Genomic DNA, 21323 nt, shown 5'->3' with positions numbered 1-21323 from the left:
GGACACAGCAGTGCTCATACGTGTGAACCAGTTGTCAAGCAACTGAATTTTGATCAGATGATCAAGGGGCTGATACAAAGGTCATAAGTGTGAAAAACGGTCATAAGTCATTTTTAGTGCTGTTGTAACTTTGAATGGTCACTAAATGAATTGTTGTAAGTCAAGGACTACCTGTATAGACTGAATCTTACATTTGAGGGAACCAGAAGTGACTATAACTCTTAGAGCAGGGGTAGGCAACCTTGGCTCTTTTATGACTCGTGGACTTCAACTCCCAGAATTCCTGAGGCAGCATTCCCCAGCCAGAATTCTGGGAGTTGAAGTCCACGAGTCATAAAAGAGCCAAGGTTGCCTACCCCTGTCTTAGAGGAACAGATAAGCAGAAAAGCAGGGAAACAGGAAGGGTAGAAGGCAGTATAATAGTTTAGAGGAAAATTCTGCCCTGGAGCTTCCCTTCATTCCACAGGTAATCTTTGATTTACGACCACAATTGAGCCCAAAATTTCCATTGTTAAGCGAAATGGTTGTTAACTTAAGTTGTTAAATTTTGCCCCATTTTATGACTTTAGTTGCCACAGTATTTAAGTGAATCACTGCAGCTGTTAAGTTAGTAACATGGTTGTTAAGTGCCTCTGGCTTCCCCATTGACTTTGCTTGTCAGGGGATCACGTGATCCGGAAGGCTGGAACAGTCATAAATGTGAACCATTTGCCAAGCATCCAAATTTTGATCATGTGACCATGGGGGGGGATGCTGCAACAGTTGTAAAATGAAATGAAAAATGGTTATAGGTAACTTTTTTTTCAGGGCCGTTGTAACTTCAGACGGTCACTAAAACGAATGGTTATAAGTCAAGGACTACCTGTGTTGGATTATACATAGAGGAGTTCAAAGCATTATTCCCAAAAAAATGAGCAAGTTTCAGTCCAAACTTTACAGAAGATTCATAAAATTTAACTGGATTTACTACTGCGATCCAGATATGAAAATCTAGCAATTTTCTGATAAATATTGGAAGTAGGGAACATTTAAATTACATATATAAAATACTATTATTATTATTTTTTTTAAAAAATCAAGTCCTATTCTAAATACTTTATAGAAAGCATTTCCTGAAAAAAGTGAGATAAGCCAAGTAAGTTTGAGAATCCGCCTTTAGCTCCCAATACACAGGAAGTCTAGTTTCTGTGGTCAAGGCTAACAGGCCTTATATAAATATGTGCTACAATACCTTTCTGTTTCCTGGTTGGTGGTTTGCTGTTTATTGTTTTCAAAGGCTGCAAAGCTGCTCATATCCACATAGCCATCATTCTCATTGGCAGCAGATAAGGCCCTGCTAGGATCTTCAAAAAAATCAGTAAAGGTTCCTGCCCTAGTGGGCCTCCGTGGAGGTATTTGTATATTTTCATAATCAGAATTCATGGCTGGGATATTCTCATAGTCAGAAGTATCAGCATTGGGAAATGAAATAGACCGGGGCTTTGTTAAAGGCAGAGGCATAAAAGGTGGTCTTGAACGATCCTCAAAAGACTCTACCCTTGACACACTTCTGCTAAACATTTTGGGGGTTCCTTTTCTCTTGCCATCCTTGTAGAAAAGAACAGTCGGAGATTCAGAGGCCCTCAGTTTGGCGGTCCGTGATAACAGCTGAGGTGAACCACTCAAACTTCTTCTGTCCAGTTCCATCACCCTGGAAGGTCCGTGATAACTAGACTCAGAGGAGGATCTTGAAGAAGAAACATGAACATCTACGTGGACCTTGTTTTCTGCCTTCTTCTTGAATTTCAAAGTGAGAAATTTTTTAAAGGAGGACTTCTTTTTCTTACAATACTTATCAGGAGATTCGCTGTCTATTAAAAGGGATGGGGAGCTTTTTGTGATGGGCTTCTTGGTGATACAGGCTAGTTCAAAGGGAGGTGGAATATCAACCACAGAGGAAGGAGTGGAAACCCCACTGGATGTAAGGTGATTCCTCTGGGAAAAGCTACCTGAAGAACCAATTACATATGGTAAAGACAGCTCATCGGTCCTGTTTAATCTGTTATAATCTAATATAGAGTTATCAGATTCTCGATACAGAGAGACAGGGACGTCTCTGCCTTCTACTGAATAAGATCGAGGGTACAAAATGAAGCGTCTTGGCTTTGCAGGTAGTGTTCTAGCCAGTTCTATAGGTTTTCCTTCTGACCAACAGCAACTGTGTCTTAAATTTTCAGAAATAGTGGTGTTTGTGCTCAAGGTCTGCGATTCAGTGTCTGTCCCTGTTTCTTCTGGAACTGTTTCTGGCACATAACCAGGTACTTTCCCAGAGTGGGACCTTGTTCGAGTAACAATGTTTTTCCGATCTATGGAAAGCAAGTGGTTTTCATTTTCTGTGTTCTCTCCCTCCCTGAAATCATTTGAGCTGTTTTGGATATCAGCCTCCTGCATTTCTCTTCCAGCATAAAGAATTTCATTTGCTGTAGGCAAACTGTCTCCAAGGACATATGGGTCATCTAGGGAATCACTGGCTACTTCTCCATTGTTATCAGGCACAACCGACGCTTCGGGGACCACTGTAGCTTCCTCAATTGCACATTCATTGGCTGAGTTTGTTTCCAATTTAGCTAATTCTCCAAGCTCAGTATCTTCAGTTGATGTTTCTCTGGTTAGATTTGGGACAGTTTCCTCTTTATCATTGTGATCCACCTCGAATATTGGATTATCCAAATGTGTATCTTCTAAAGTACATTCACTTGCACTGTGATCTCCAAGTAAAACATCTGACTTAGATTCTTTTCTAAGCTGCGAATCAGATTTGTGCCCATTAGTATCTTCAGAACTGAGGGGTGGGTTATTATCAGGCATTTCAGTCTCTTTTCCTGACAAATCTTCATCTAAATCTTCATCTGGGGAATCCTGAGCATCCTCACTGCCCTCATTTCCAAAGGGGATGATCTGGCAGCTATCATCCATCGTCTCTGTGTCTATCATTTCATTTTGTTCTCCAGAATTTTCCCCTGATTCACATTCAGTCTCTGATATTTCTACCACATTCTTCATTTCAGTAGTTTGGCAACCATTGTTGAGAACTTCTCCCTCAGCATTTGGGTCTGTTTCATCTTCCTTTTCATCCATTTCATTTGTGGTCTCTCTAAAATTCTCTTCAATACCAAGCTCGGACCCACTTGGTTCTAATCCAGTGTCCACATCAGCATCATTAGCAACGTGAGCATTAGCATCTTCTATAAACTTTCTTTCTGTAATCCAGGCTGAATCATTATCACTGTGATTTGCTGGGCCTGATTCTAGATCAGTATTTAATTGTTCCTCTTCCAAAAACTGAACTGCCTCTTTGCAAATTAGAGGCTGATCTTCTTCTGCTGATATTGGCTCTTCTAAATGCTTGAAAATGATACCATCGTATATGGTTTCTTTCAAAAATTCTCCATTCAATATTTTGCCGTCCATATTATACTCATTGTTATCATTTACCAAATCCAGTTTGCTTAGAGCTTCATCTGCACAGTTCATTTTGGTCTCACTGGGATGATCTTCATTGCCGAGTTTTTCATATTCATCTCTTCTACCATCTTCTTTTTCCCTTTCAAATGTTTCGGGGCAGTCATGTGCTGGTATTTCAGTCGATCCCACAGAGTTTTCTCCCACTGATTCAGTATCCTTGTTCTTCATTACATTTAATGGGCAACCACATACTTCATTGCTGTCCATACAATTACCATCTTCCTCACCTATTGGTTCAAGAGTGTGCAGAATCTCATTCTCAGCTGGCTCCTGCTCACAGTCACTATAGGTTTTATCAGTTGGTTCAAGATCAGGAATCACAATGTATTCATTGCCACCTTCTGATTCTGGACACTCTGTGTTGTTGCACTGATTTTCCTCATAAAGTTCTGCTTCCAGTTTTCCGTTGGGATATTTGTTAAAGGTATTATTAGCATAAACACTGGATCTCTGAAAAATTGTTGGATCGCTGTCAGTGGAGATTTTTGGCTTGGGAGCAATGGGTGGTTTTGGACCCCTAGACATAGAGTTTAAATTATGAAGTGTGCCAGCCCTTGATAGTGATGGAGGAAATTTGGAAGCTGCTATGGAAGCCAGATGACTGAAGATCTTTGGTTTTGGGGCCAGTGGTGGTTTTGTAAGATCTGGAACAGAAAAAAAAAACAGGAAATGTTATATTAACAAGCTTCTACATTACTAAGAAACATTTAGTTGCTAATATACTCCTTAAAACATATTGTAGATATTACAAAGCAGAGGAAGTGATAGCTTTAGGGTATTTGTTGGATTGGTGGGAAACAAGAAACTGTCCCATTCAGTCTGCATAGCCTTAAGCAAGCTTCTTCTCAAAGTCTGCTTTCCTTCCAACATCAGCAAGAGCTTGGCTGCCCTATTTCTTAGATTCAGAGAAGACCAGAGAGGGACCGGGACTTTTAATATAGCCTCTTGCTCGGTGCAAGAATCCAAGTGAAAGCATTCCTGTTGGATGGCTGTCCAGCCTACTTGTCCGCATCCAGCAAATAAAAAAGCTCACATAATCTCCCTTAGTAATAAGTTTGTCTGATAAACTATTCTGTGAAGATGCTTCTATGCAACCCATATCTATTTCATGAAACTTAAAATTATTATTCCATGTTCCCAGTAGAGAAAAATTATTGCTTTCTTCTTTATGCTTTTTCAAATACCTCAACAATCTCCCTTCAGTTATCTTTTTTCTAGGCTTCACAGTCCCAATCCCATTAGTCTCACATACAGAAGATCTTGAGGTTTGGCCTTACCTCAGTGACATCCTTTATTTTAAGCAAGGGGGGGGGGGGAAGGATCAGATATAGCATTTGAGTCTGACTCTAGACTCCTCTGTAGAATAAAGTGGGCCTCATGGGCTGTTTCATTGATTCAATTAAGGGTCCACCATGCTGCATAAATCTGCTAAACTAAACTGGATGAAAAGAGGCAGTGTTAACCAATATTATACCAGGGCAAATTGGATCAAACTACTCTTCCCTAGTCAGGAAATCTAAAGAAAATTCATAGTCAGGACTTGAGGGAGCCAGGAACAAGGAGCTCACTGATGTAGAGAAGTCTAGCCACCTTTCTCCTGGCATAAGGACTTATGGGATATCAGGAAAGAGTGGAGGCAGTGAGCATCTGTGTATTCCCCAAATGGGTAGTCCTCAACTTTATTAGCATGACTGTGTGGTGATAGGTCCAAAGTAGCAAGTTATAACCAGGTTAATGGTTGAGTGTGATGTGATGATCATGTGATGAGAACCTAGTTTAAGAGTCAGAAAGGCCATTGCCCTTATGTTATGGTTTATTGGTTCATGAAAAACCAGATGCTCGACTAAATAAGAATCCAAGATTTTTTTTTATCTATGATCCATACTAAATAAATATAATTCTGCAGTTAATTATCCACAGGGTGCTGGAAAAACTCCTCTCCATCTATGCAAACTTCACTCACCCCCCCCCCCATTCACACAAACTTTCAGAGCCCCAACATAAAAACAAATAAAGTTGTCACTAAAAAAAATGTGGCCTAATAAAGTTGTCACAATCTTAGGATTTAGGTTGCCTGACAAGACCAAAAAAATTCTACATTAGGCCACATTTTTTCTAGTCAGTTATTAAGACTGCAAAATCCAGTTTGTTCTAGAGGTTAAGGTACCAGGCTAGAAATGGGAGATGGTGAGTTCTAGTCCTATCTGAGGCACAAAGCCTCAGCTCGGTGACTTTGGGCTAATCGCTTTCTCTCAGCTTTAGGCAGTGACAAAGCTTCTGAAAACTTGCTCAGAAAACTATAAGGACCAGTTCAGAGAGTCTCCAGGAGTCAAAACTGAATTGAAAGCACAAAAATAACTAGATACATAAAAATGAAAATTAGAATGTACAGAGCACAAGGAAGACCTATGCAATTGCAATCATAATAGACTTCTCTAATTTATTAACATTTTATTTTCTGCTAACAAATAAAGTTCCATAGACTGAAAAGGAGCTTGGAGGTCACTTCATCTAAACCTCTGTTCAGAATAAAATCTATAATAATAGATGCATTTACAACATCCTTGTGAGATGGCCATCCAGTGACTGCTGAATATATCTCCACTAAAGAAGAGATCTTTATTCCTTGTAGCAGACACTATTGAATAATGCTAACATTTAGAAATTATTTCCTGATGTTAGCCAGTTTGTGCTCTCCTGAAATTTTCATCCTTGGGGTCTAAGCCTCTGGAGCAACAGTAACATATTTATTCCCTCAACTTATAGTCTTCAGACATTTGAAGACAGTAATCAGGTCATTGGTTGATCAGGAGCAAATATGTCCAAAAATATTCTACAGGACTGCTGCTCATTGCCAATTAAACAGAAGTCCAGTTTGAACCAGTTTTACATCTTACTCTGAGTTTGAATCACAAAATAGACAGGACTTCAAAGTACTCAACTCTGGTTAAATCAAATTCTTTATGCTAATTAGAAAGTGTCGTGCTTGTAATTAGGTAGAGGACTGTAACTGGTGTCAGCATAAATTCACCATATAATTTCTTTAGTTGTTTTGCTTGTTTTTAATAGAACAGTATAAAGGGAATGTCTTTTTGGCAAATAGCTTTATTTTGTTTTATCACCACTGTAAATGCTCTCAAAGGCTTTATGATTGATGGGCTTGGCAGCTTTGGATTCTGTTTTAGTTACAGCAAAAGGAATAGAAGCTTTCTTCACCACACCCCAGCTCAGGATATCACAATGAGCCTTGTTGCTCTCTGCCAGTATGAGATACCCAAGAGAATTACCTCTGTCTTTTACTCTTATTATTTCCCAAATAGAAATGAGTGTGGGATTCCCTTGCATTTTAATGCCACATTTTAAAAAATCCAGTCTATCACAGCTTTTGATTATTTGATTGTGCTTTATATGATGATACTTCACTAACTCTCTTATCAAAATCCATTCATTAAATGCCCATATACTCTTGTTATAATGGAATAATGGATTTGATCAGTGTTTAAACCAATCATTCCTCAGCTTGATGGGGTTCAGCTGTATCAAATTACAAAATTCCATCATCCATTCCCATGCTTGCTGGAAATTCTGAGGACTGCAGTCCCACCAACTCTGGATGTTCTGGGAGTTGAAGTCCACACATCGTAAAGTTGCCAAACACTAGTAAGACTGATCCTGAATAACTGTGATCTCCATATACAGCCTTGTTTATTGCTCTTTATATTTATTGCATTTCAGTCAGGAGTTGGGTGTTTGTGTGCATGCATGAAAAAAATGGAAATTCTCCTAGGATCAATTTCAATCATATTTGACAGAAACATCTGCACAATTGGTCTATTGGTATTTCACAATTGAAAGTGACCTGTGAAAGAGGTATTTTTAAGAAGTAAAAATCTTTAAAAATCTTTGTTCATTTCATGAACTGGGCCACTGAACTGCTAGGTGGAGGAGTGGGAAACTGGGAGGCGATTAACAACACTCTAAGCCTAAGGAAAGCTATCCAGCATCACTTTTTCATAGGTCTCCTCCCCTTATTGTTTGAAGCTTCCTTGTCAGGCTTTGCTTCTTCCTCTGCTTGTCCACTTTCCTCTGGATGAGAGTTGGTTCCTGCAGGGCTGTGTCCCTTTCAAGAATCCCATTCAGTTGAAATTTTCGAAGGATCTCTAAGTTTTCTTTTATGATGAAAGTGGTTAAGAAACTGTAGGCTTTTGATTTCTTGTATAGTAGTAAATATTTGCTAGTTACTTTTCTTCTGGTGTCCCTTTGACATACAGGAAGTTTTTCATGGTTTGCTAACAGAGTGGGAAACGAGATTGCACCATGCTAGGATGCCCATGAAGAACACCATGTTTTCAACTCTCAGAGCAAAACCGTATCTCATTTGATCATAAAGTACTTTTAGCCTCTTTTATGAGAAGCAATATGTAAATATTTTCAATAAATAATCATGTGAATTGTCTCTGAATCTGGAAGATGCTGACATACTCTTTGTGCAGTGCAGTTCAAGTTCTACATTTAATTCTCTGTTTAGACCAACTACTTTTAGTGCTTCCAAATGTCACCTGGAATCCCATTAATCATTCCCTTCCTACACAGGATTTATCCTTCAGGATAGATCTCAAATACTGGGTTAATTGCAATTAAGCTGAAGAATACCTCTTACGAGGCAGATCGTTTTGCAGTTGTTCATTGTCTGAAGGAAATATTCTTAAATGAATTGGAAACCTTACTAATCACTACAGTGAGACTGAGACATTTGGAAAAAGTCAGATAGATAGATAGATAGATAGATAGATAGATAGATAGATAGATAGATAGATAAAGTTCTTAAAACATGCATGTAAAATATGAAACATAAATATAGTAAATATGAACTTGGAAACACCGATAAAATTGATAAGTCACTAGAAAGTTATGATTGGCTAAAGATTGCAGACTTTGAGTTATTGATGTGTAGTATTCAAAATGTCCCTGAAATTTCTACTTTTGAGTTCTTTAACAAGTTTTCCATTTTACTTCAATAGCTAGAAGTCCCAGAAATAAATATTTATTTATTTAGAGTACAAAATTTTATACAAGATTCTGTTTATATACAGAATTATCTTTAGAATATTTTTCACTGCTGCTGGGAGTACCATGCCAAAAAATGTTGAATTTTGCAACCTATAAATAAATATTTGCAAATATTTATCTATTAGTTATATTATCTATTAGTTATTTTGCAAAGTATATTATGGTAGATAGATAGATAGATAGATAGATAGATAGATAGATAGATAGATAGATAGATAGATAGATAGATAGATAGATAGATATGTGACAGACAGAATTACACACATACAAACCCACTCACATATACACTCTTAGTTATTTTATATCTAACCAGCTAAGCATTACCATTTGTAGTTCAGATAATATCACTCAGTTTTTGAGTATTATTGTACTGCAGTATCAGTTTGAATCCTCATGATCTTCAAGATAACTACTTCTATTATCTTGCTGACCATAATTCAATCATGCAACTTATAATATCTTAATACAAATTATACTGTCTTTCTAGGTCCAAACCCTGCATTCATGAAGCAGTGTCACATTCTAATCAATACATTATCTCTTCTGAAGATGTCCCTTGCTCTCTGGCATTTGTGAGGATTGAATTGTTGTATCTTTTTAAAAACACATTTCTGCCTCTCCCCCAAACAGTAGCATTTTATTTGCACAAATCCATATAGTGGATTTACATTTTGCTAAACTATGATGGAAGAGACATATACCATAAGAATTCCCAGTAGTTCTGGGAATGTGTTAACTTTTTATATGAGATAGAAAGTAGAAAGACAGCAGAGGGACAGCGGAAAAGAATGGAGCAGCTCAGTCACATTGGCAATCACTGTCTCTACAAATCAATAGCCTTTGCTTGGCAGACAGTTTAAATTGAATCAAGTGGTCCTCAGTTGAAAACAAAACCGATAGTACACCTTCCTATGTCCTTGTCTCTGCAGTATGCGTAGAAAGTTATTTCTCAGACAAAGAAGTTGTTCGCAAACATATTCTGTCCGTGCTTAAGATTCAGCTGATGGAATTCTATATCTTAAGATCACAAGTCTGCTTGAAATCAGCTGTCAATATCAAAGGGTGACCATATAAATTTCAATTTTGAAATTTACTTGTATAAAAACTTTACTCTTCCAAATGGTTTTGACAGTATCAGTCTTCTCTAGCTGTGATGTATTATCAGCTTCTGCCAAACCTATTATTTCTATTGGGTAGGAGTGATAACTATAGCAACTGGTTTAGGAATATTAGTCTGCATGTTGTTAGAAAGAAAAACAGTCTCTTGAATTAGAGCATCCAGTTCTAAATAAAGTAATATGTGTACAGGTTCCAATTCATACAAAACACTAGCATTGGGGCTGACTCTAGCCAAGCTTCGCACCTTGGAAGATCAGGAGCCTCTTGGTCATCCTCCTCCTCCTTTTTATTAAAGTGCAATAAAAGAGGGATTATAGCAAGCTCCTCCATTGGACTAATATTGTTCGTAGTGGCACAGACATAGATCTTGGAGAACATAACTTCTCTGAAGCTGCCCCGTGCTGCCCTCAAAACCTAGAATCAGCATAGCTGTTCCCTTTTAACAGGAGGTTCTCACTGATTTATCCAACAAAATTTGTTTCATGCCGCTAGTAATTACAGTTTCAGTAAAACTGAAACAATCAATGCAAATTCTAATAATAATCAACCAATTAACCTTCATTTATTTTAACTCATTTCCAAATTACTGCACTGAAGTGAAATCTACAATTCTACCCTTTGGGCTTTCTTAACCACTCAATAAACCAATGTTTAATAGGATTGTACAGATAAGCCATATCCACATTTTTCAGCATTCAGATAAATCTGGAGCATATGTTTGATGGCCTGACTTTATATATGTAACAGGGATCATTAAAATCATGGGCTGAGTGATTTACAAGGACATAATTCCAGCCAGAGAATCTCTGCTAAGGTTGTAAACCATCTGAGTTGTCATCCACATTATCTCAGGATGCAACAGTAAATAAATCCAAGACGTCACTGATTTCACATCCTTCAGGTTTTACTCATTTGCAGATTGTGTGTGTGTGTCTGTGTGTATCAGATTATTATACTTATAAGTGAAGAATCATGGTTGCCAGGACCAATCCAAGATATTTTCTAACATGTGCCAAAGGTTAAATGGCACCTAGCCAACATTTCTGGCAGCTAAATATTACTTCAGTACTGAGGATAGCTAGTCAATTTAGGATGTGTAAGAAAGCCACTTGGCCCACAGTTTGATTCTGCAAATCCCCCAAAATCTATTGCCTAAAGCAACTGTCTCATTCTGCCTAATAATAGCCCAGCTCTTGGTTGCTGCTGAGAGCAATAAACCTACATTTTCTAGTAATATCATGTCACATTGTATATGATGTCATTGTACTTATGATGTTCATGATATTTTTTGATAGCTATGCATTGATTCTAGCTTACTCTTACAGCAGGTTTAGATATAATTTGTAATCGTTCTGTTTCCCCCCCAAATGTTTCATATGTTTTTTTTCCCTTAATGAAGGAGGTATAAACTACTCCAACATAGTTGGATTTGTGAAATTATTTAGAAACACCTCAGGATTTACCTTTCTCCATTTCACTTCCTTTGTCACTGTTTAAAGGGTAAAAAAGTCTCTTGACAGTCATATCCACCTGACCCACTAGAGAGGGAAGGCAAGGAATGATGCGGGTCCCGTCCCCTAAGGAGATACATCTGGCAGGACCTAGAAGAAGGGTCTTCCCATAGTAGCTCCCTCTCTCTGGAATATCATCCCTCCGGAAATTAGTCTATCCCCCTCTCTGACACTCTTTCTCAAGGCCCTGAAGAGTTGGGCCTGAGGAACCCAGAGTGGGGATGGAGCCCATTAAATGGCTGATTTGAGTGTGTGTGGGAGCCGAGGGTGGTTGGGGTTATTATTATGGATCATCGCACAGTCAGCCAGATGTTCAGACTGGATTTGGCATTTTGTCTACCTATTGAGTCCTTACCCAGGACCTGGGATAGGCAGATGTGGATGTTTATGGTATTACAGATATCGTCGCAGGATGGAAGCAGTTCCTAATAAGGCCGCCTTTTGCAATTGACTAATAGCGAATTTGTCAATGCCAATGGTGTTCAAGTGGTGCTCCAGTTGTTTTGGGATTGCACCCAAGGAGCCTATTACTATTGGTACTACCCTTGCTTGCTTTTGCCACAGTCTTTCTATTTCTATTTGTAGGTCTTTGTATTTTGTTATCTTCTCCAGTTCTTTCTCGTCTATTCTGCTGTCTCCAGGCACTGCCACATCCACTATCCAGACTTTTTTGTCTTTCTTATCGACAATTAGACACTCTTTCTCAAGGCCCTGAAGAGTTGGGCCTGAGGAACCCAGAGTGGGATGGAGCCCATTAAATGGCTGATTTGAGTGTGTGTGGGAGCCGAGGGTGGTTGGGGGTTATTATTATTTATTATGATTATCGATCATCGCACAGTCAGCCAGATGTTCACACTGGATTTTGCATTTTGTCTACCTATCCTTACCCAGGACCTGGGATATTATTATTATTGTTGTTGTTGTTATTATTATTGTTATTGTTATTATTATTTCTACATTGTTTTATTGTCATCTGTAAGCTGTCTAGAGTTGCTGTGAGTGGGTAGGCAGCTATATAAATTATCTAAATAAATAAACTTTGGTAATGCTCTGTCACATTAAGTTTCTTCTTGTTTTTAACATTACTGGAAAGAAGATAGCACCGAAACTTGTCTCTGTGTCAAACCTCAGCTCCCTCTTATTATGCAATGAGGCCCTTAGTCAGATCACAAACACTACGCTTAAAGCAGACTTGGGAGAACTAAAAAAGTTTCAGGGTGACTTGTTCAATTTGGGGGGGGGGTGGAGAGGTGAAGTTGGGAGTGTTTTATGTCATTAGGTTTTGACTAAAACAGAAATAAAAAATAATAACAAGTTTCCTTCTCATGAGAAACACTAAAGAAATCTTCAAGGAAAGCCCAAAGAATTACAGTAATATTTATGGGATTTCTTGGGTGGAGGGATAGGCTGGTTGTATATGGAAGACGGCTTTAAAGTCCATAAAGAAAGAAAAGTGTGTAATCAAAAGAAACAGAGAATACTGACTAGCTCCGGCCTTCTTTGTATATATCCCCTGAGTAAAGCTAACTTGATCAACATAAGCTATAGGTTTTTCTTTTTCTCTTTTTTCTTTCTGCAAAGGCATCAGTTTTGAAATATGATTTAGAGTGGAGGCCTTCAAACTTGGCCCTTTTATGACCTGTGGACTTCAACTCCTAGAATTCCTCAACCAGACTTGCTAGCTGGGAAATTCTGGGAGTTGAAGTCCACAAGTCATAAAAGAGCCAAGTTTGAAGATCCCTGATTTAGACCAACTTAGGGATTTGTTGGAGCCATGCATGTGCATTTTTTAATTGTTTTCATTTTAAGATATATAGATATATCCACAGATACCCACCTCCAACTGATGCCTATTATGTGCTCATCTGTGAAGCTGCTTTCTTCCCAAGGAGGACGGACAGGCAGACAACCTTGTTGTTAGGGGATAGTTTTGTATTGTTCATTTTACTGATCGTATTTTTTTTTTGTCAATGGCCAAATTAAAGTTTCTATCAGTCTGCTGTCTGTTCCCAAATTTATTCTAAATTTTCAGGGTACTCTAAAACTCAATATTAGTGTAAACCTCCCCCCAAAAAAACAGTCAGAGGTTGATATTGAATTGAACTGATATTGAATTGGTTTAGTACAAGAGCTTTCCCATCCTCATTATATGGCATTTTTGTTCAGAGGCAATATTCCTGGAGAGAAGGCATTCAACCTTCAGTAGAGGAGACTACAGATCTGCCAAATTGCTTGAGAGTGTTCATTTAATTGCATACTATTTATTTCTAGATTTATCTGTCACCCTCTAGGTAATAGCTCTCAATCCAATGTACTAATAAAGCACAAATAAAACCCATGTAAATCAAAAGTAGTACAATAACAACAACCAAAAAAAAAACCAATTACAAGAATCAATTAAAACAGCAATTATAAACAACAGAGGCTAATATAAGCATCTAAAAATGTCAGAGAGCTAAAACTACTTAAAATGCACCTCAGGAAGCCTCCTTGAATTGATTGGGACCCCCTAGTCCAGCACTGTTGGCAAGGACTGGCAGTGGCTCATCAAGGTTTCAAACAGGCCTTTATATTTAAATGTGGTGTTTACTTTTATAGGCTTACTTGGAATTGCCAGGGGCTGAACCTCAAAGCAACACTCTGACACCGAACTATAAAAGCAAGATAAGGAGACTGAAATGCCCAAGGAAATAGGAAGGTCTTCCCTCTGGTGCTGAAAAGATAACAAGCAGGCTTTCCTGCAGAAGTTCTTTCATACCTGGGGGCTGGGGCTGGGAGCTGCTCCTGAAAAGGCCTACTCATAACCATGCGCTGCATGTCCATTGTTGCCAAATGATTTCTCACAAATTCTAATGCCCACTCTCTGAATTTACAAGTATTTGTTAGTAGTGCTCTATATGGCAAATCTAGACAGCATACTAAAAAGCAGAGACATCACCCTGCCAACTAAAGTACGAATAATCAGGGCTTTTTTTCCTCATAGAATGCCCAGAACGGAGTTCTGGCACCTTGTAGGATAGGCAAGGCGGGTTGTATGATGTGTGTGAGTTCTGGCACCTTTTTCTTTTTTTAAGAAAAAAAGCACTGCGTATAATCAAGGCCATGCTTTTCTGAATTGCAATGTATGTCTGTGAAAGTTGGACCATAAGAAAGGCTGAGCGCCAAAGAATTGAGGCCTTTGAACTATGGTGATGGAGAAGACTCCTGCGAGTCCCTTGGACTGCAAGGCGTTCAAACCGGTCAGTCCTAGAAGACATCAACCCCGACTGCTCTTTAGAAGGCCAGATCCTGAAGTTGAAACTCAAATACTTTGGACACCTAATGAGAAGGAAGGACTCACTGGAGAAGGGCCTAATGCTGGGAAAGATTGAGGGCAATAGAAGAAGGAGATGACAGAGAATGAGATGGCTGGATGGAGTCACTGAAGCAGTAGGTGTGAACTTAAATGGACTCCAGAAGATGGTAGAGGACAGGAAGGCCTGGAGGAACGTTGTCCATGGGGTCGCGATGGGTCGGACAAGATTTTGCAACTAAAAACAATAAATTAGTAATGCTGAATTGACATATTCTAATCCATTTTTTCCAAGCATTCCCAATAAAGCTAATAGAAAAGAAATTACAGGTAGCCCCTGTTTGGCAACTGATTCATTTAGTATCCATTTGCAGTGGAGACAGTGGTGAAAAAATTATTTCGCAACCAGTAACTTTGCGAACAGTCTTTTCATTTACAACCTTTGCAGGTTTTGTGTTTTCACTCAGTGACCACTTTATTTAACAACCGAGTTGTAAGTCCTAATTGTGGTAACTGAATAAGGACTATCTGTTTTTTAATTTCTAAGGAAAGAGAACTTCTTTCCTTGTTTTTTTTAAAAAATATATCAAAAGCAGGGACAGTCTGGAAGTTTAAAAAAAAAAGGGTAAACAAAGTGCAAACTCTTTGGTTATCTTGCAGGTATAAAATGAGTCCCCAAACTGTCCCAAAATAAATTCTAAGGTAGTCTGAGAACGAGGTAGAAAAGAAACAGAAGTTTCTTTTGCAGGAACAAATGGGACAAGGATTGAAGGGCATGGGTTTTTGTTTTTTGTTTTTTTGCATAGCCTCAATTATATTCATATATGTAATGCTAAACTTGCGAGTTTTAAAGAAAAGGAAAGGAATTTGAAATCCGTTTAACGTTAATCATTTTCTCATTGGGCTGATGTTTCAGTGTAAGGGTCCTCCCATTGTCAAGATATTACAATAGCCTGTTCTTAGAATAATCAAGTCTTCAAAACCAGCATTTGTCACCTATACAAATATTTTCAGTACAGACATTTTGCCACTGCGATTATTCAAAGTATTATCAATATTTGCATTGGTATTATCAATAATATTGATAATGTTATCAAAATTCAAAGTATAACCAGTATTTCTAATGTATATTCTTTAAAGCATAACTGAAGAAAAGATAGAGTTTGGACATGATGGAAAGAAGAATGATTACCCAGGAGAGAGAGGAATGGAGCTGGGCACTGAATGACATTGATGTAAATAAAATCTAGCTGTATTTTCTTTTTCTTATTTTAGTCCTAATTTCTTTTGCATGTTATCACTTCCCCTTTTCCCATATTATGTAACATGTCGCATACTCCAATATGCATTGGGCGTAAGGCAATGGGTATGTGTGTTAGAATGTGTCAAAATGAAGCACAGATTCCTTGGCGTAAACCAGCCTCTATCACAACTTCCTGGCTTCCAAACTCACTGGGGTTCCCAAGTGTCCAGAGGGCTATTATATTGGAGGAAGGCTGATTTGAGGATTGGATCAAGCCTACAAAGAAGTTAGCAACACTATCCAAATAGTTGCGGGGATGGGATGAGGGTGAAGCACGAGAGAGAAGCAAATTTAGAGAATTAAGCATTCAAGCCTAAAAACCCATTCAAAAGGAATAAGGTTGGTGTCAGATTGTTCATTTGTTCTTTGTTAGATGGAGCCTTCATTTTTCCTCCAGAGTTCAAGGCAAGATATAGAACAGTCTGGCCTTCACTTTTTCTACAACAAGCCTGTGAGGTTGGACTGAGAGATAATAATAAAGCCATTCAGGCTCTAATCCACTATCAATAAAAATTTCATCTGTGGGGATGGGGTATATTTCTCTATCACAATGAAAGAGAAATCAGAGCCATTGTCCATGTCGTGTTTTTTAACATTTAGGCAATGAAATTTCATTTTGCTACTTACGCATTCTAGTTACTTTGAGTATGTTGAGCCAAAGTGAGAACTAGTTTGGTGTAATGGTTAAGGAATTGGGCTAGAAACTGGGAGACTGGGAGTTCTAGTCCTGCCTTAGGTACAAAGCCAGCTTGGTAACCTTGGGCCAATCACTCTCTTAGCCCTAGGAAAGAGGCAAGAGCAAACCATTCTAAAGAAAACTGTTGGGACATGTAAGGCTGGTGCCAGGAGTCAACATTGTCTCAAAGACACGAAACAAGCAAAAAAAATAATGAAATTGGAATATATTGAAATGTTACCAAATTCCTTCTGGTGCTATCAGATTCCTGATTGTTGGCTCCCATAGACTAACACAGCTCTCTTCCTGCAATGATTGCAATTTGATTTCTATGTAACTATATTCCACAGTGTTTTGGATGTTTCCTTTAGGGCAGGGGTCTTCAAACTTGGGCCTTTTATGACTTGTGGACTTCAGCCAGGCACAGGAATTCTGGGAGTTGAAGTCCACAAGTCATAAACGGGCCAAGTTTGAAGACCCCCTGCTTTAGGGCTTCTAAATGGGGACTCCCAGCACTAATCATGAAAAACCTTTGTGCTAGTATTCTGTTTTCTCTTTCTTATCTCTCTCTCTTTCCTTCCCTCCCTCTCTGTGAAGTGGTAAGAAAGCATGGGAAGTTCACCAAAGGAAGACCATAATGCCTGCATGTCTCCCTTTCTAAGGTTTTGTAAATAAGGTAGGGTGATTAAAGAAGAGCAATCAGACTCTCAAAAGTCTTTCCCCCCCCCCTTTCATTTATCTCCTAGAGGATCAAGGTTAGGACAGGACATTTAACTGCTTGATGGCACCCCTTCTCAATTCACACATAGAAGCTGATCAAGGCAACAAGCTTTTTTAGGCTTGTTTTCTGATACAGCTGGACAACTCAAATGAGCCCTGTGACCTTAGCCTGAAATCCTAGGTAAGGTCTTCCCTTTAGCAAAGGCCTGTCTGATTAATTTTCCTTCTCTTGGGAGATAAATCTCATTCCTCGGAATGCCATTTGTAATTTTTTCATCAGAATCATTGAAATTCTATCATAACTTCTAAGGCACTCTTAGAAAGCCATATAGAAATCTCATTATCTCTCTGTCTCTCTCTTCCCCCCCCCCCCCCGCCGCCTCCTCCTCCTCGTTTGGCAGTTCTAGGCAAAAACAGATGGAGCTGCAAGCGTTTCTCCAGGTATGGGAATTTGAAAGCAAGGGCCATCTATCTATTTCCTAGGGATATACAGAAAAGCCAAAGAAAGAGCTTGGCAAGTCACAACAATAGTATTGCCCCCTGCTGGAAAAGCTGCCTTTGGTGCGGTTTTAGCGGCACCAGTCACCACTAAGGATTGAGAAGCTGCAGAATAATTGGGTCCTCTGTGTGTGTGTGTGTGTGTGTGTGTGTGTGTGTGTGTGTGTGTGTGTGTGTGTGTGTGCGCGCGTGCATTTGGACGGCGCCTGTTGGGGAGGGGGAAAAAAAAGTCCTTTTCTCTAAAGTGGTGCCCTCCGGATTTGTTGAACTAGCACTCCCATCATTCTTAACCGGCAGAGTCAAAGAAAAAGCTCAGTCGGGAAAGACCCTCCATCCTAACGTTTCCGTGGCAGAGGCAGCCTTAAACCGAAGAGAGCAATTGAACAGTTTTATCTCAGGGTCAATGCCGCCCGCCCGCCCGCCGCCCGCCCTTTCCCCGGACCGGACCGGCTCCTTTTCCCGCAAAGCCACCCGGCAGCCTCAGCTACGTAGCTCCTTCTCTTCCGACGCGCGGATTCCCGGTGCAAAAACGCCAGAGAAACGACGGCGCGTCGGGTTTGGCATAACAAACAGCGGAGCAGTCCGGCAAAGGTTGGCGCCGCGCCGGTGGACGACAGTACCAGCCAGGAAGAGACCCAACCAGGGGAAGACGGCGGGGTGGGGGAAGGGAGGGGGGTTGTCCAGAGAAGAGAAAAGAGACCGGAAGAGAAGTTGGCTCCAAAGACCGCTGAGCTCCCTCCAGACTAGCGGACTGGTCTTCTCTGTAGGGCGGCCATCCAACAGGGCTCTCCTCTGGGGTGCGAGCGGAACCCCACTCCCCAGCGCCCACAAGGCATTAAGGGAGACTTTGGGGGCGGGGGGGGGGAAGCGCCCAGGAGCCGATTCCCTCCAGTCTCTCTGATTCCCCCCTCCCTCCCCCTCCCTCCCTTCTAAGAAAGAAGCACAAGCAAAAGCCGAAAAGATTGGGAACCGGAGCCGAAGGCAAGGAAAGGCACAAAGGAAAAATGGGAAGTGGTATGTGTGTGTGTGGGGGGGGGGGATTGGAGGATAGGAATCCGCCTTTCTCCCGACATCCATCTAGTACTGTAAAAAGAGGCACGGAATGGGGACCTCAGCCCACCGCAACCCAGCCAGCCCTCCCGAGCGCTTCGCCCGTCGAGAGGTTCCCCATTTCACTTTACTCTCTGCGGCTGGGATGGCCGCGAACGGTTTCTTTTCATCGCCCGCTTTCCCTGCTTTGAGGGTCTTTTAAAGAAGCGGCGGCGTACAAATCTTTGGAGCAAAGGGCCTCTGGAAAACTCAAGACTTTCTTTTTTCCGCGGGGGGAGGGGAAATAGCCCTCCGGGGGTCGGCCTAATTGCCCTTGGAGAAATCTTTGGCATTCCCAGCGACCGCTCCCTGATTCCAGGAGCGACTGGATGATCCTGGACGGGTCAAAGGGAGTCGCGCGGAGGAGACCTTGTCACCCTGGACCTCGCCCGCGCCCTTCTCGAGCCCTCCGGGGCTTTCCCGGCCCGGCCGCGGAGCCTCCTTACCTGCGTGGCTCATCTTCCGAAGTCTCCCCCACCTCGGCAGTCGCGCTCTCCCCCCCCCTCTTTTTCGCACCCGAAGCTTTCAAATCATATTCGCAGCTTCCACGCTTTTGGGTGGCTCCCTCCGCGGAGCCCCCGGGCAGCTAAAGTTCAGGTCGGGGCATGGATGGATCGGAAAGGGGCGGGGAAGAATCCGCTCAGCAAGTTGCCCCGGGAGAGAGAAAGAGCGAGAGCGCGCGCGGCGGCAGCAGCAGCAGCAGCAGCAGCAGCGACCCTTCTCCCAAAGTGTCCAGCACCCTTTCGGGCTGAAAAGAGGGCAAGGAGCTCGGCGGCTGGCTACAGCCCGGACGGCAGCAATGTCGGACGCTCAGTGCCGCGGACAGTTGCCGTCGCCTTGGCCCATCGCCGCTATCAGCTTGTTGCAACTGGAAGGTCCCTGCCAGTCGCTGATCGCCGAGCGCTGCCCAGGGAAGCTGCTGCTGCTCTCCTCCTCCTCCTCCTCCTCCTCTCCTCCTCCTCCTCCTCCGGCCGACAAGCATTTTCCTTCCTTCGCTGCAGAGGAAGCCCTTTTGCTCACGCAGGGACTGAAAAGCAGCAGCGAAAGGGGTGGGGGTGAGGGGGAAGCTAGCGCCAACGCCAAAAACAAGCCAGAGATTTAAAGAGACCGCGGCTGCCGCTTCCCCCCCCCCAGGTTTAGAAAGCCACGGGTGGAAACGAAGAAAACAAATAATATACCTCCTCTCCCCCCCCCCCACGGCTCCCTACCCATTGCCAATATGACCACAGAAATTGAACGCAAGTGTAATCGAACGCAAGACGTTGAAAGCAGGTCTAATCTCGTGCGCGCCTCCTGCTGAGGTCGTACAGTGGGACTCCGGGCAACAAGGCTGCTTTGCTGTTATCAGGGCTGCTGACCCGCCCCGTCGCAAGATTAAGGCGATGCGGTTGAAGTTCAGCAAGAGCCCCAAACGCAGCCCCATCCTAAAACGTTCCCCTCCCTTTGCCTACTGGCGCCGCTATTTCTGGGGGCAACGGTCCGTTTGAGCCCACTCGCGCGCCCCTGTCTTTCCCTGCACAGGCGCAACCCTGAAAGCTACAGCAGAGGCAGCGACCGGAGCGTGGCTGCCTTTGATCCCCTTGGCAAGGCTTCACGACCTCAGTGCAGCAAGCTCAGTCCAGGGCCTCTCGGATCTGGAGCTTTCATTGATTGGGAGGGCGATCCCCCCCCTGAGGAGACCCCCTTCTCCTCTGGTGTTTAGGAAGGATCCAGACCCCCATCGCCTTCTTTTTGCGCGTTGGCGCGCTCCCTTCGAAAACTTTCGCCCTAAGACACTTAGGGCGGGCCGGCTCCCCTTAACACCTCTACAACCAACCCCAGTCCTTGCGGCATAAGTGGACTTAGAGAGAGAGATTTACTGCCAGGTCGACGCGCAAAGACCGGCATCCTGGAGTCCCAACCTGCATCCGACGACGTAAGAGCTCTGCGCTAGGGGTCTAGTCGCTGGAAAAGGGCTGGCAGCTGGTGCAGAGGAAACTTCCAGGGAGCAGAGCAGAGAAGTTGAAGGCGAGAAACCCGCTCTCCCCGTCGGCGCGCAGAGGAAAAAGGACCGGCCGCTGTTATCCTGCTTCCAGGCGGGCGAACAATGTGGACCGGGCCCTGTCAGCGGAGGGAGTTTACCTGGAAAGAGACTGCAAGGTCAGCTCCTGGCTGAAAATGTGGTGTGAAGTGAATCAGTTCCTCCCGGCGGGAATACCGTCCTTCTACCCCCATCAAGCCTCAGGCTGAGAAGAGGCAAGAAGCCTTTGAATTCCGAGTTGGGGTTAACTCGCCCTTCCCCCTTCGCTCCAGCCCCGCTCTTTCCCAACTCAGGAAAGATGACACAATTTCCTCACCCGGCAGCTCCATTGATAATACCTGGCAGTCTGCTGTGCTGCAGTCACTGTGGCCCATTTTACAGCCAGACGAATGAAGGTTAGATAAATATGAAGGGTCTGGGGAAAGGAATCCCACTGCAGTTGAGTTGCTGAGGGAGTTGCTTGTGAGAAGGCACCTATTGCACTGCACAGATGTCCTCATCAGAATCTGACAGAATGACAG

The 21323-nt window shown here is 42.0% G+C and overlaps 1 protein-coding gene across 5 annotated transcripts in view; it reads right to left on the bottom strand.

Moving 5' to 3' along the window:
• Positions 1 to 21045, bottom strand: part of FGD5 (FYVE, RhoGEF and PH domain containing 5) — a 166470-nt gene extending 145425 nt beyond the window's left edge. For 2 of the 5 annotated variants that reach the window (XM_039364532.1, XM_039364534.1), the window contains exons 1-2: positions 19229 to 19724; positions 1232 to 4148 (exon numbers count right to left, since the gene is read on the bottom strand). In XM_039364532.1, the coding sequence (XP_039220466.1) occupies positions 1232 to 4148; positions 19229 to 19241 (2930 nt within the window). In that variant the 5' untranslated portion in view covers positions 19242 to 19724. Of the gene's footprint in view, positions 1 to 1231; positions 4149 to 13041; positions 13109 to 19228; positions 19725 to 20683; positions 20883 to 20903 lie in introns of those variants that run through there. The other 3 variants (XM_039364535.1, XM_039364536.1, XM_039364537.1) reach the window with 3 other exon arrangements.
• Positions 21046 to 21323: the final 278 nt, after the last annotated feature.

Source organism: Crotalus tigris, unplaced genomic scaffold (assembly GCF_016545835.1).
Source record: "Crotalus tigris isolate CLP2741 ecotype Arizona unplaced genomic scaffold, ASM1654583v1 scf7180000019794.865796, whole genome shotgun sequence".
NCBI lineage: Eukaryota > Metazoa > Chordata > Lepidosauria > Squamata > Viperidae > Crotalus > Crotalus tigris.
Note: the sequence above shows the minus strand (reverse complement) of the source record. Positions and strands in the feature narration are given on the sequence as shown.